Source organism: Candoia aspera, chromosome 4 (assembly GCF_035149785.1).
Source record: "Candoia aspera isolate rCanAsp1 chromosome 4, rCanAsp1.hap2, whole genome shotgun sequence".
Taxonomy (NCBI): domain Eukaryota; kingdom Metazoa; phylum Chordata; class Lepidosauria; order Squamata; family Boidae; genus Candoia; species Candoia aspera.
The window spans coordinates 20,395,879-20,409,584 of NC_086156.1; the positions used below are offsets into that span (position 1 = coordinate 20,395,879).

General features: G+C 40.4%; 1 protein-coding gene across 1 annotated transcript in view; it reads right to left on the bottom strand.

The window, feature by feature from the left end:
• Window positions 1-3,362: 3,362 nt before the first annotated feature.
• Window positions 3,363-13,706, bottom strand: part of PLXDC2 (plexin domain containing 2) — a 266,598-nt gene continuing 256,254 nt past the window's right edge. Inside the window, exons 13-14 of the mRNA XM_063303542.1 lie at window positions 9,967-10,127; window positions 3,363-5,364 (exon numbers count right to left, since the gene is read on the bottom strand). Of these exons, the coding sequence (XP_063159612.1) occupies window positions 5,248-5,364; window positions 9,967-10,127 (278 nt within the window). The 3' untranslated portion in view covers window positions 3,363-5,247. The remainder of the gene's footprint in view (window positions 5,365-9,966; window positions 10,128-13,706) is intronic.

Sequence of the window (13,706 nt, forward strand, 5' to 3'; positions counted from 1 at the left end):
TACTGCCTTTTCCTCTTGAAGAAAAGGTGTGAAATAAATGAATACACTCTCTGGAGATAGCCAAAAAGCAATTAATCTGATATCATTTATTTCCACATCAATATTCGAGTTTCAAAGTATTTCAGTTTTGAAATAACTTACTGCCCCAAATAACTTAAAAGCACAGTTTGGGGCAATGACTCACCTAATTATAAATTGACCTAGATTTGCTTTCTTAAGATAAATCCCAAATAAATTTCCTTGTATTCCCCACTGAAATGAAAATGTTCAGGAACATGGTAGCAGAATTTCCTGATAGCTTCTGTCCAAAATTTCAACCTGTTTCTAACTGCCAAAGGTCCTTAAAGCCACAACATTAACCATAGCATTATGAAAACAATCTGCTGGGAGAGATTATCACTGCTCTGGATTGGCAGGAACAAGTCTCTGGAGTGGCATGAAATTTAAATGTTACACGTGTCTTTGCTGGCTGGGGAATTCTGGGAGTTGAAGTCTGCACAGCTTAGAGTTGCCAAGGTTGAGGAATCCTGATCTAGTAGATCTGTGAAATTCCTCAAAAAACATGCTTTGAAACATGAGGGAGCACTTATAAAGTGCCTTTTTTGAATCATCAAAGGAGCTGTGTCTATTTCTAGGCTCACATAGCTGCTTTTTAAGTTGCTTCCAGCTGTTTCTGTATGTGTGTCCTTTTACCATCATTCTGCATTTCCCCCCCCTCGTTTCTCCTTGGGTTTCTTAGTCACACCTTGGGAAGGCTTTGAGAAGTCAATCTTTAAAAGTTCTTTATTTCAGAAAGACATTAACTGGAAGATTTGTTACTCAACTTTCTCTTTGTTGACTCACCCTACTACTTGCCTGTTTCTTTTTTAAAGCCATTATGATTACACCTTGGGTTTTGTTTGAACCAGTGTTCCCCAACCAGGGCACGCTCTAAATGTGCATCCCACAACTGTCTACAATGGCCATGAACTCCAGACATCTGGACAAAGCCAGATTGGGAAGAGTTGAGTTGGACTTTGATTTTCTTTGTCAAGTGGCATTTCATCTTAAAACACAAAGTACACAAAATTGGCATTGTTTGCAAACCTTTTGCCTTCCACTACACAACTTAAATTTTTTTCATGAGTCTCTTAGATTACAATGAGGTGTTATGGAATCTTGTTCAGGAGGCAGGTACCTTTTCGCTGTCTGCACTGATAATTCTTTATTACAGTGTATAGCCAATTTATATCCTTCAGGATGGTGTGCTGCTATTCTTTAATTAAAACATTACATTACTCCTCAGATAAGAACCTTTGACAGGAGAGATCTGCTCGGTTTTCCACTGAACTTGGCTGAAACAATATACAGTATGAAATTCAAAGCAAGCCATTAATGTTTTGCAGCTTACTTCCTTTCACTGCGTTGGGTTTCTTGTCAAAATTCTGGGAAGCTACAGTGATACCACAACTATTCATTTTGCTGCTGCTGCTTCTCCTCTTCCAGTGAACTGTGCAGAGTTTCAGGCTTGATGTCCAATCCAAAACCATGACTCCAAGACCAATCGATCAAAATTGCAAAAATGCAAGGAAATGAAGAGAGAGGATGAGAGAGAGAGAGAGAGAGATGCTCTTTTGCTTAGTTTTTCCTCTGTGGACGTTGCTGTTCAATCTGATTATAAAAATGAGTGGGGTTCCTGAATTTCATTTGGTTTCAAAATGAATGCACCCACCTGCTCAGGGGCATCCACAGGGCGTGGCAAAAAAGTTAAAATAGTGACAGTGATGATACGATTGAAGTTCTGTTTTTTATGTCCCTGATACACATAAAAATGGGCAGAGCTTCAATCATACCATTGTGGCCACCATCTTGACTTTTTTGACCATAGCCTGCAGATGCTTTTGCACCTGCTCCCTCTCCGTGGAATTCTTGAACCTCTGTACAGATATGAAGAATTACTGCTGTATTTTTTTTTTACATACAATAACTTCTGAAATCACACTCTGCAAGCATTCAAGGAGAAAGCATATTGGATGCCAAAATGCATTTCTGCTGCATCACAGTGGGGCACTAGAACAATATATGAAGAAATCTGACTCCATCAGTCATGATGTCAGAATACCCCTATAATACTTACCACTACATTGTATGAGAACCAAGGGGAACCTTGCGGAGCTCATCTCCACTTAGATCAAGGATGGGAAAACTATGATTATCCCAGTGTTGCTAAACAACTTCTATGTGCCTCAACCAGCATGGCCAATGGTGAGAGATGATAGCAGTACCAGCCCAGTATTTTGAAGAGCATACACCACCCAATGATGACTTAAATGGACATGCTTTTAATCTGTGAACGATGACACAGTCGTAGTTTGGGTAATGAAGCTGTAGTCCAAAAAGAGCTGGAGGGCACTGTGTTGAGCAATATTGATCTAGTTAATCCTGAACTTGAAGAAATCTTCCATTCCTCCAGAACATACTTAGACAATATAATGCAATTACCCACATGGAGCATCTCTCACAGAAGTGAATGAGAAGTCTCCACATGTAGGGTTTGTTTTGTTGTCAAGATGCTAAAACCCACTCACAGAGAAAAGGATAATGAAATGAGTTTTAACATTTTCACCACAAAGCTAGTACTGTTTATTTCTAAACTATTGTGGTTGGTCACACAGTCAGCCAGATGTTTAGGCAGGATTTGACATTTTTGACCACCTACAGAGTCCTTCCCAAGGTGGCGGCTGCTGCTGCTGCTGCTGCTATTATTATTATTATTATTCAATTTTTTATCCCACCTTTTTTATATATAACTCAAGGCAGGGAACATACCTAATACTCCTTCCTCCTCTTTTCCCCACAACAACAACCCTGTGAGGTGGGTTGGGCTGAGAGAGAGTGACTGGCCCAAAATCACCCAGTTGGCTTTCATGCTTGAGGCGGAACTAGAACTCACAGTCTCCTGGTTTCTAGCCCATTGCCTTAACCATGACTCCACACTGGCTCTCTATAAGAATACATTTATAAAAAAGAATTCATAAACACATTTTTGGCTACCTTGCTCCAATTAGGTGCCCTCCAGGTGTCCTGGGCTACCACTTCCTGGATTTCTAGCCACCAAAGTCAATGCTCTTGATGAACTGTGACTACATAGTAATGATGCGCCAAACCCTTGTTACAGGGAGGGTCTGGAAGTTTTCTGAAAGTTAATCTGAACCACAAGAGATTTATGGTGTTCTGAGGGTGGCCCTGCCTTGAAAAAGGAAGCAGCTTGTGGTGTTTTGGACATGCTATTCCAGCTATTCCATTCCCCAAATGGTAGGTTTTACACATTCTAAATACATAGCAAATCAGTCTAAACAGAATAAAGAATGAATACAGGGAAATACAGAATTCTATTATTTACTGAAGGAAATAACAAGTAAAAATCATGGTGTTATAGTCTGTTGTTTTTTAAAAACAAGAACCATAGATGTATTGATAAGAAAATGTAAAGGACGGTGTTATGAAGATGGTGTCTGAGAAAGTGACTGAACAACCCAAAACCTGAAGCTGCAGATAGTAGCCGACCCTGAACCAGGTGCTGCTGCTATATGTGTAAAAATATGGCAAAGCAATGTCCACGCAACATTGGAATAAAATCTGAATAAAATTTTTAGGAGCTCAGTATACCTTTCCCCTTTCCATCCAAAGAATTATTTCATTGGGAGTTTGTAAAAAATATTTTTCCCCACTGAGAGTGGGAAAGGGTTTTGTTTTGTTGTTAAACTGTGGCTCTGAAAGGCAGTCAAAGTTAGCACACTGCAATTAAGTGAACCACTTTCCCCTATGCAACATAAACATTTATTTTAATATTAAGGACTATTTTACAACACAGTGGAAATATGCAGCAATGCCACCTATTTCCATCTCCAGGATGACAAAAAAAGAAGCACTCTCAACAGCCACAAGAGCCTGCCTTGTGTTAGCGATAAAAATATATATATATTTTTATATATTTTTATATATATATTTATGCAGCTACTATGTGCATTAAACAATATCTCTACATGAATCTGTAAGGACTGAAACATGTTTCATGTCTGTCTAGGGAAGAAGTGCAGTGGTGCAGTAATGCTGCTCTTGAGAGAACTGTGAAAAAATGGCAAGATATAGATATGGGGATACTGTATTTTCTCCATTTCCTGTGTTCTAAGGCTGTTTTTTTCCAGTATCACTCAATCACCCACCACTTCTGTTTTAAACCACTTTCCTGGAATATAAACAATATTCCCAAAGCCAGAAGCCCAGTCTTATGTGCCAGGGGCATCTGCAGGGGGATTCCCAAAAGTTAAGATGGCAGCTGTAACTGTGCGATTGAAGCCGCACCTCTCTTTACAAGCATTGTGCCTGTGGTGTAGCCATCATCTTGATTTTCTTAAACCCCTCTGTGCAGTTATTCAGCAACAAGTCCCGGTGAGCTCAACAGGATTTATTCCTAGCTAAGTGATGCATACCTGTGCACCCCAATCTCCCTCCTGTGAATATTGAAACTGAATATTAGTCCAATTTCACTATATAGTCCACTTGGGCAGGCTAATTTCACCATAGTGAAAAACATTCTTGCTTCTTCTTCATCTTTGTTTTTCTTTAAAACCCCAAATCTCTCTAGTGCTTTGTCAACTATAGACCTATAGTTGTGATTAAACAATTACAGTTCAAAGGTATAAGCCTACAGAATACAAGAAACTCTTTTCTATTTCTGATTATATTTTATATCTATGTATTGGAAAATCAAAGTGATAGTACTCATGGAAGTACAGAAAATGCCTAACCTATGTTATTTGCATCAGATTGATCTCACCAGCAGATTAATCAATTATGGGATTGCCTCCGGGCATGAAAAGTAACCCCTTGTAAGTTAAAAACAAAAACTACTGTACTGCATCAAATAGGGAAGCACTGTTCTGAACTAAAGCTGTTGGTACATTTTCTGGATTACTCTATATCGCTTTCTTGAAACCAAGAACATGGCAAATGTGTCCATTATTCTCAGACTGTAGGGGTTTTGGAGGCAAGTTTCTGAAGTATTGTATGCCAGATGGCTCTGAAACAAAACACTCTGTAAAGGGTCATCATATAGTTTTTTTCCCCCCCTTTGAGAAGGTTTCTCCAGAAGTTCATCCTGTTTTCCTTGGGTTACAGCAGCTTCAAGTTCCTTTTTTTAAATGAGAGGCAGAGTAAACATCTCACACCAGTAGGCCAGTACTGGTGATTTGTCACAGAATAATCCTAGCACTGCTCCGATACAATGAAGCCTTCCTTCTCACCGACCGGTTCCACTTCAGCATACGAGGGGTGTCCAGATCCTCTCCGAAATTTCATTGCAGGCCATCTGCTTGGGCGACGCTAGAAGAGCAGACACAGCACAAAGAATTCAGATTACTGGAACTGTTCTGAATAATTACCACACCTATTCCTATATCTTCAGCAAAGGATCGTTACCTTGTCGTGGTGCTGGAGCTTGAGCACCTCAATGATGCCATGAGCTAAACCGTGAAGGGCCACCCAAGACGGGCAGGTCATGACAGAGGGGTCAGACTAAATGCGATCCCTGGGGAAGGTAATGGCAACCCACCCCAGTATTCTTGCTGTGAAAACTAAATGGATCAGTACAACCAGAGATATGTCGGTATACCATCGGAAGATGAGACCCCCAGGTCAGAAGATGGTCAAAATGCTACTGGGGAGGAACAGAGGATGAGTTCAACTAGCCCCAGACGTGATGACGCAGCTATCTCAAAGCCGAAAGGATGGCTAGCGGCCGACGGTGCTGGTGGTGAACGGCGAATCTGATGTTCTAAGGATCAACACACCATTGGAACCTGGAATGTAAGATCTATGAGCCAGGGCAACTTGGATGTGGTTATTGGTGAGATGTCAAGATTAAAGATAGACATTCTGGGCGTCAGTGAACTGAAATGGACTGGAATGGGCCACTTCACATCAAATGTCCACCAGATCTACTACTGTGGACAAGAGGACCACAGAAGAAATGGAGTAGCCTTCATAATTAATAGTAAGTGGCTAAAGCAGTGCTTGGATACAATCCAAAAAACGACAGAATGATCTCAATTCGAATTCAGGGCAAGCCATCTAACATCACAGTGATCCAAATATACGCCCCAACCACAAATGCTGAAGAAGCTGAAGTAGAGCAGTTCTTTGAGGATCTGCAGCACCTACTGGACAACACGCCTAAAAGAGATGTTATTTTCATCACAGGAGACTGGAATGCTAAGGTGGGCAGTCAAATGACACCTGGAATTACAGGTAAGTATGGCCTGGGAGAACAAAACGAAGCAGGACATAGGCTGATAGAATTTTGCCAAGACAATTCACTCTGCATAACAAACACTCTCTTCCAACAACCTAAGAGACGGCTTTATACATGGACTTCACCAGATGGACAACACCGAAATCAGATTGACTACATCCTTTGCAGCCAAAGGTGGCGGACATCTATACAGTCGGTAAAAACAAGGCCTGGAGCTGACTGTAGTTCAGATCACGAACTTATTGCACAATTTAGGATCAGACTCAAGAGATTAGGGAAGACCCACAGATCAGCTAGATATGAGCTCACTAATATCCCTAAGGAATATGCAGTGGAGGTGAAGAATAGATTTAAGGGACTGGACTTAGTAGATAGGGTCCCGGAAGACCTCTGGACAGAAGTTGGCAGCATTGTTCAGGAGGCGGCAACAAAATACATCCCAAAGAAAGAGAAAACCAAGAAGGCAAAGTGGCTGTTTGCTGAGACACTAGAAGTAGCCCAAGAAAGAAGGAAAGCAAAAGGCAACAGCGATAGGGGGAGATATGCCCAATTAAATCCAGAATTCCAGAGGTTAGCCAGAAGAGACAAGGAATTATTTTTAAACAAGCAATGCACGGAAGTGGAAGAAGACAATAGAATAGGAAGGACAAGAGACCTCTTCCAGAAAATTAGAAACTACAGAGGTAAATTCCAGGCCAAAATGGGTATGATCAAAAACAAAGATGGCAAGGACCTAACAGAAGAAGAGATCAAGAAAAGGTGGCAAGAATATATGGAAGACCTGTATAGGAAGGATAACAATATCAGGGATAGCTTTGACGGTGTGGTCAGTGAACTAGAGCCAGACATCCTGAAGAGTGAGGTTGAATGGGCCTTAAGAAGCATTGCTAATAACAAGGCAGCAGGAGATGACGGCATCCCAGCTGAACTGTTCAAAAACTTGCGAGATGAGGCTGTCAAGGTAATGCATGCTATATGCCAGCAAATTTGGAAAACACAAGAATGGCCATCAGATTGGAAAAAATCAACTTCTATCCCCATACCAAAAAAGGGGAACACTAAAGAATGTTCAAACTATTGAACAGTGGCACTCATTTCACATGCCAGTAAGGGAATGCTCAAGATCCTGCAAGGTAGACTTCAGCAATTCATGGAGCGAGAATTGCCGGATGCACAAGCTGGGTTTAGAAAAGGAACTAGGGACCAAATTGCCAATATCCGCTGGATAATGGAAAAAGCCAGGGAGTTTCAGAAAAACATCTATTTCTGTTTTATTGACTATTCTAAAGCCTTTGACTGTGTGGACCATAACAAATTGTGGCAAGTCCTTAGCGATATGGGGATACCAAGTCATCTTGTATGCCTCCTGAAGAATCTGTATAACGACCAAGTAGTGACTGTAAGAACAGACCACGGAACAACGGACTGGTTTAAGATTGGGAAAGGAGTACGGCAGGGCTGTATACTCTCACCCTACCTGTTCAACTTGTACGCAGAACACATCATGCAACATGCTGGGCTTGAGGAATCCAAGGCTGGAGTTAAAATCGCTGGAAGAAACATTAACAATCTCAGATATGCAGATGATACCACTTTGATGGCTGAAAGCGAAGAGGAACTGAGGAGCCTTATGATGAAGGTGAAAGAAGAAAGTGCAAAAGCTGGCTTGCAGCTAAACCTCAAAAAAACCAAGATTATGGCAACCAGCTTGATTGATAACTGGCAAATAGAGGGAGAAAATGTAGAAGCAGTGAAAGACTTTGTATTTCTAGATGCAAAGATTACTGCAGATGCTGACTGCAGTCAGGAAATCAGAAGACGCTTAATCCTTGGGAGAAGAGCAATGACCAATCTCGATAAAATAGTTAAGAGCAGAGACATCACACTGACAACAAAGGTCCGCATAGTTAAAGCAATGGTGTTCCCCGTAGTAACATATGGCTGCGAGAGCTGGACCATAAGGAAGGCTGAGAGAAGGAAGATCGATGCTTTGGAACTGTGGTGTTGGAGGAAAATTCTGAGAGTGCCTTGGACTGCAAGAAGATCCAACCAGTCCATCCTCCAGGAAATAAAGCCAGACTGCTCACTTGAGGGAATGATATTCAAGGCAAAACTGAAATACTTTGGCCACATAATGAGAAGACGGGACACCCTGGAGAAGATGCTGATGCTGGGGAGAGTGGAAGGCAAAAGGAAGAGGGGCCGACCAAGGGCAAGATGGATGGATGATATTCTAGAGGTGACTGACTCATCCCTGGGGGAGCTGGGGGTGTTGACGACCGACAGGAAGCTCTGGTGTGGGCTGGTCCATGAAATCACGAAGAGTCAGAAGCGACTAAACGAATAAACAACAACATTCCTATATACATCACTGAAAAAGGGCAATGTCTACAGAAATATTTCCACAGAGTGAGTAGAACAAGTTTTTTAAAAAATAAAAGGAACATTAGATATAATTTAATTGAGAAGACTTCAGGATATAAGTAGTTCTGTATACAAGTGGAAAGAGATGTGAAGACCTTTGTGGTAGAGAGGGAAACTCTTTCCAATTTTCAAGTACACCAGCAGAACCTTATACCTTTTTTTGTAAATAACATCATATGGGCCCTTATGTTCACCCAGCTGTGAACACCTCACTGCTAAAGAAACAATTCCTTTCCAGAGGGGAGGGAGAAACAATTCCATAAATAAATTGAGTGGGAGGGGAAGTCAGTGGAAGGGTGATGCTATTTTGTTTGTTTAATTTAGAAACACCTTTCTTCTGTTGATGGGACCAAGTAACGTATCTCCTATTAGCAACTTGTGAAACCCTTTCCACCCAGCAATTCCCCACATTGTATTTCATGCCTCTAACAAAGTGGTCCAATGCCAAAATATGATACCTAAAGGTACTGCGTATCTGTTCCTTGCTTTTCCTCTGGAACAGATCGAGGCTACCATCTTGATGCCTGTGACTTTGTCTGGCACAGAGCAATTATAAGCTCTCCAATAAAACCATTACTATTTAACAGTCACAAGCATGAATGAATCTCTTGCATTGGCAGTAAAATGCACTTAGAAAATTTGTCCCCCATCTGGCACTCCCCAGGTATTCTGAATGGCAATGCTATAATTCCTAGACGACCTTCTGAATTGGAATTAGGAGTGCCCAGCTGAACATATCATGAAGATGCCAGGTTGGAGAAGACTGACTTAAGAGTCATATGAATTATTCCTAAATGACTTCAGCAGGATGTAAATGTGATAACGAAATAAATGTACTAAATTGGCATTTATCAGTAACATCATCACACAAACAACTCATGGCAGACTGTTTCCAAGATGAATCAAAGGCTGTGGGGAGAAGGGGACTTGATTTCAGCAATCATTCATAGAAACCAGTGATTCTCCAAAAGCTGTCACTGTAATACATTGTTCGGGGAGAAAAGGTCATGCTCAAATGCTCCATGGCTTCACAACTTCAAGATACACTCCCTGCTACTAATCATGTCATTTAACTAAAAGCCTCCCCACCCCCACTGTAAATCCAGCACAAACAATAACAACATGCCAGGCAAAAACAAAGGCTAGTGTTAGTTGGTCTCTGAAAATACTGCACTGTTTCAGGGGGAGGAAGAAAGCTAGTCTTTCACCATGTCATAGGCCATAGACCAATTATGGGAAAGACAGTTTACCTCAATGAAGAAGAGACTGGCTGCTGAGGTGGGATGGTGATACATATAAACAATCACCAGGATTGCCGCAGCTACTACCAGGGCCAGTATGAAAATCCCAACAATCAAGCCAGTGTGAAGAGTGGCGGTTTTCTTCTCTGCTGCGCTGTCATCTGTAGAGGCTGTGAGAAAAATATGTGGATTAAACTTGGCAAGAATTCGTTTCATAGCTCTTATTTTCCTCACATACAATAAGCTGTTGCCTTGACAAAATGAGGCAGGCCTTTTCCTGCACTAAACACTCATTATTATACCTCCACAAAGACAATTTCCAGATGCCTTATTATTTCTAGCTTAATAAACAATATTAACGCCCACTTCTATTCATGTCACTTAGGCACTCTAGTGTTTCCAAATGAAATCATGCGATGACTTTCCTAATAATATATTTAAATTTACCTACAGACATGCGTTAATATTTTGAAAGCTAAATGTCCTCATCAAATCTCACAACTTCTGAGACAAATCAATAAAATCTGAGAAGTACAAATCACCATTTCTCAAACTTCTGTCTTACTGTGGAGCAGATGGGTATTAAACGATCTTTCAATATTTTGGTCTGAAGGGAATCCAACCATTGTATAAAAATATGCTAAAAGCCATAATTTTTATTGCTAAGTTTTATAGCATAATGTTCCATGTTGTGATATAGTAACAAAAAGAAATAGAAACACCTGAGGAAGTTTGACCTGCAGCAAACCTCTCTCTCTCTCTCTCTCTCAACTCTCCAGCCATGATTCTGATTAACTTGGTTGCTGTTTAATTTATGCATTCGGTTACTCTGCTACTGCCAAATAGCAGATGGCCAAGAATAATTCTGATTTTGGATAAGCCCGACAACAGGAGTAATACTGAATTTTATTTATTTGTTACATTTTTATATTGCACAATTAAAACACTACAGGATAAATAAATACATTGCATAGGCATTTTGATTAGCCCTACTTGGTAACAGAAGAGCATTTGGTGTGAGTTTGGTCAAACTCAGTTTCCAGATTTATATTATCAGTCCAAAATATCTACATTAGGCATTATGTCAAGAATAGGTAACTTTTACAGATGGAGGGTCAGATTTTTAGGATAATTTTCGACATCAGGGGTTGCAGGAGCAGGGCAAAGACATAATGTAAGTAGCTGGGATGAGTTTTCCATTGATCCTTCATGAGGAGGAAATTCTCTAGAAGTTCACTGCTTTGGGGGCCCCAAATCTGTCTGGAGTTTAATGTAACCCATGCTAGAAATTGCACCACTGATGTTTGGCCAATTCCCACCACATTTCACACAGAGGGCCACAAAGGAGAAGGTGTTTGGGGGCCACACTTGGCTTGCAGGTTACAGTTTACTGTTCTTGTATTAGACAGAGATAAGTTGGTTCTGAAAGTAAAGCACCTTCCCAGAAGGTAACTGTAGCTCCTGGATAAATAAACCTGAACAATCTTTATATATGACGCTCAACAGATTTAAATAATGAAATGTACAGTTTAAACAAATACTGTACTTCCATTGTTTCTTGCAGTCTTGCTTGAACACATGGCCTGACAAGAAAGTAACTAAACAGAAGGCATGACATCATTATGAACATATGATCCAGTCCTATATATGGGTCATTACCATGTCTGAGGGAACAAGGGCTACAACATACATGTGCTAGTGTGGAATATGATCAACCTATTCGAGATCTACCTAATGCCTTCAGGATATTTTAGTCTTAAATTCCCATAATCCAAGCCCACATAATCAAAGGCTATACTAGCTGGGGATCATGGAAACTGAATTCTATAACTTCTGGAAGGCACCAGTTTGAGGAAGGTTAGGTTAAATGGTATAATGTATAAGTGGGCATATCCTCCAATGGTCACTTCAGGTTCTCCACCAGTAGGAAATCACTAAATGAAAAATGATAAAGAGCAAAAACTTTGTCCAGGAGTTCAGATTTGCAGTCCAGGTCATAGTATATTGCCCTTCCTGATGCACTAAGACAGTGCAGGTAGCCCTCGTTTAGTGACTGCCTCATTTAGTGACTGTTTGAAGTTATGATGGTGATGGAAAAGCAACTTTATGACCAATCCTCACATTTACAAGCGTCACAGGTCTACAAAGCAAAGGAAAGCTGAAGTAAGATCATAAACACAGTTGCAGTTTCACTCCTTGCCAGTCCCAATTGTGGTCACTAAATGAGGACTACCTGTGTAGTCCTAGGACCTACCTGTCCTAGGACCTCCTGGGGAGCTCCCAAGACCCTCTCAGGAGCCTGCAAAATCAAAATTATTTGCCAAACTATGTTGAAAAATAATACAAAATTAAAATCCCATTGAACAATCATGAGAAGCGAATGCATCAATTTTAATTTTTAATAGAGTAAGTGATTATAAATATAACCCATAGAAACAAAAGCTCTTTTGGGGTCCTCCATAATTTTTAAAAGTGGAGAAAATGGGGTCCTGAGAGAAAAAAGTTTAAGAAACACTGCACTAAGATATACAAGTCAAAGCCCTTCACACCGTAGAAGCACATGTAATCAAACCAAACTTACTGTGTTCATTACCGTATAGCCTAAATACCAATTATACAAAGATTATAGAATTAGCTAGGGTATCACAGACGTTCTGAATAATCCTGATAATTTCCTATTGACTCAGAGTGATTATTTTATGTTCTATTGTTGAGTTGCTACACATTTTACTAAAAGCAAACAAAAATTGCTGTTTATTTTCCTGTAATGTAAGGACTTGTAACTGCTAATAGAAAGTTCACATAGATAGACCTTTCTGGATACGTTTCAAGTAGTGGAACAAGTGCTTAACACGGCCAAAGCCCATGAACACATGTTCATATGAAAGCAGTTTATTAGTTTGACTAGATTAAATTGCCTCAGAATAAGGATTATTGATCTGTGAGGCTGTTTTCCCAGGATGAATGACTTCAGCACTTCAGCAGAATATTTTAGAAAGCCCTTTTTTTTAAAAAAAGAGTAAAGCAGTATCAAACCCATCTCATAATTACTTGGCATGAAAAGCACTGTTTTCCTGAGAACCATAAAATGAAAAAGAATGGAAGTGACCATTCAGCAGGGGTAGACAATCTGCAACCATACCTTCTTTTTGTGGCTCTTAAAGATCCCTTGATTGCAGAAAAGTAGCAGCACAATTTCCCACCATTTTGTGGTAGGAAATACAGGAAAAATGTAGGGTACATTCTAAAGTAGGCATTTAAGAAGTTAACAAACTTCCCCAAACTCCACCCCCCCTAGAAGTAGATGATATGGCTTCACCCACTTCCTTTGTCCCCTGTCAGTGCTTAGTGTAGTTATTCGCCACCAAAATGATGCCTAACTCTACCACAGAGAATCCAAAAACATTTTAGTGTAAATAAACATACAAGTACAGATAGTCCTCGCTTGCTGTCTGCCTTGTTTAGCGACCATTCAGATATAACAGTTATTAAAAAAAAACAGCTTTGCAACCAATCCTCATATTTACAGCAGTTGCAGCATCCTGCAGTCACATGATTGCCATTTGCGAACTTCACAACCAGCTTCCAACAAGCAGAATTAATGGAGAATGCGGAAGTGAAATTGCAAGTCACAGTCACTTGATGTCTCGCTTACCGACCACAGTGATTCACTTAACAATGGAAGTGGAAGTGATGTTGTAAGTCTGGCGTGATCACATGATTTTTCGCTTAGTGACCTTGGCACTTAG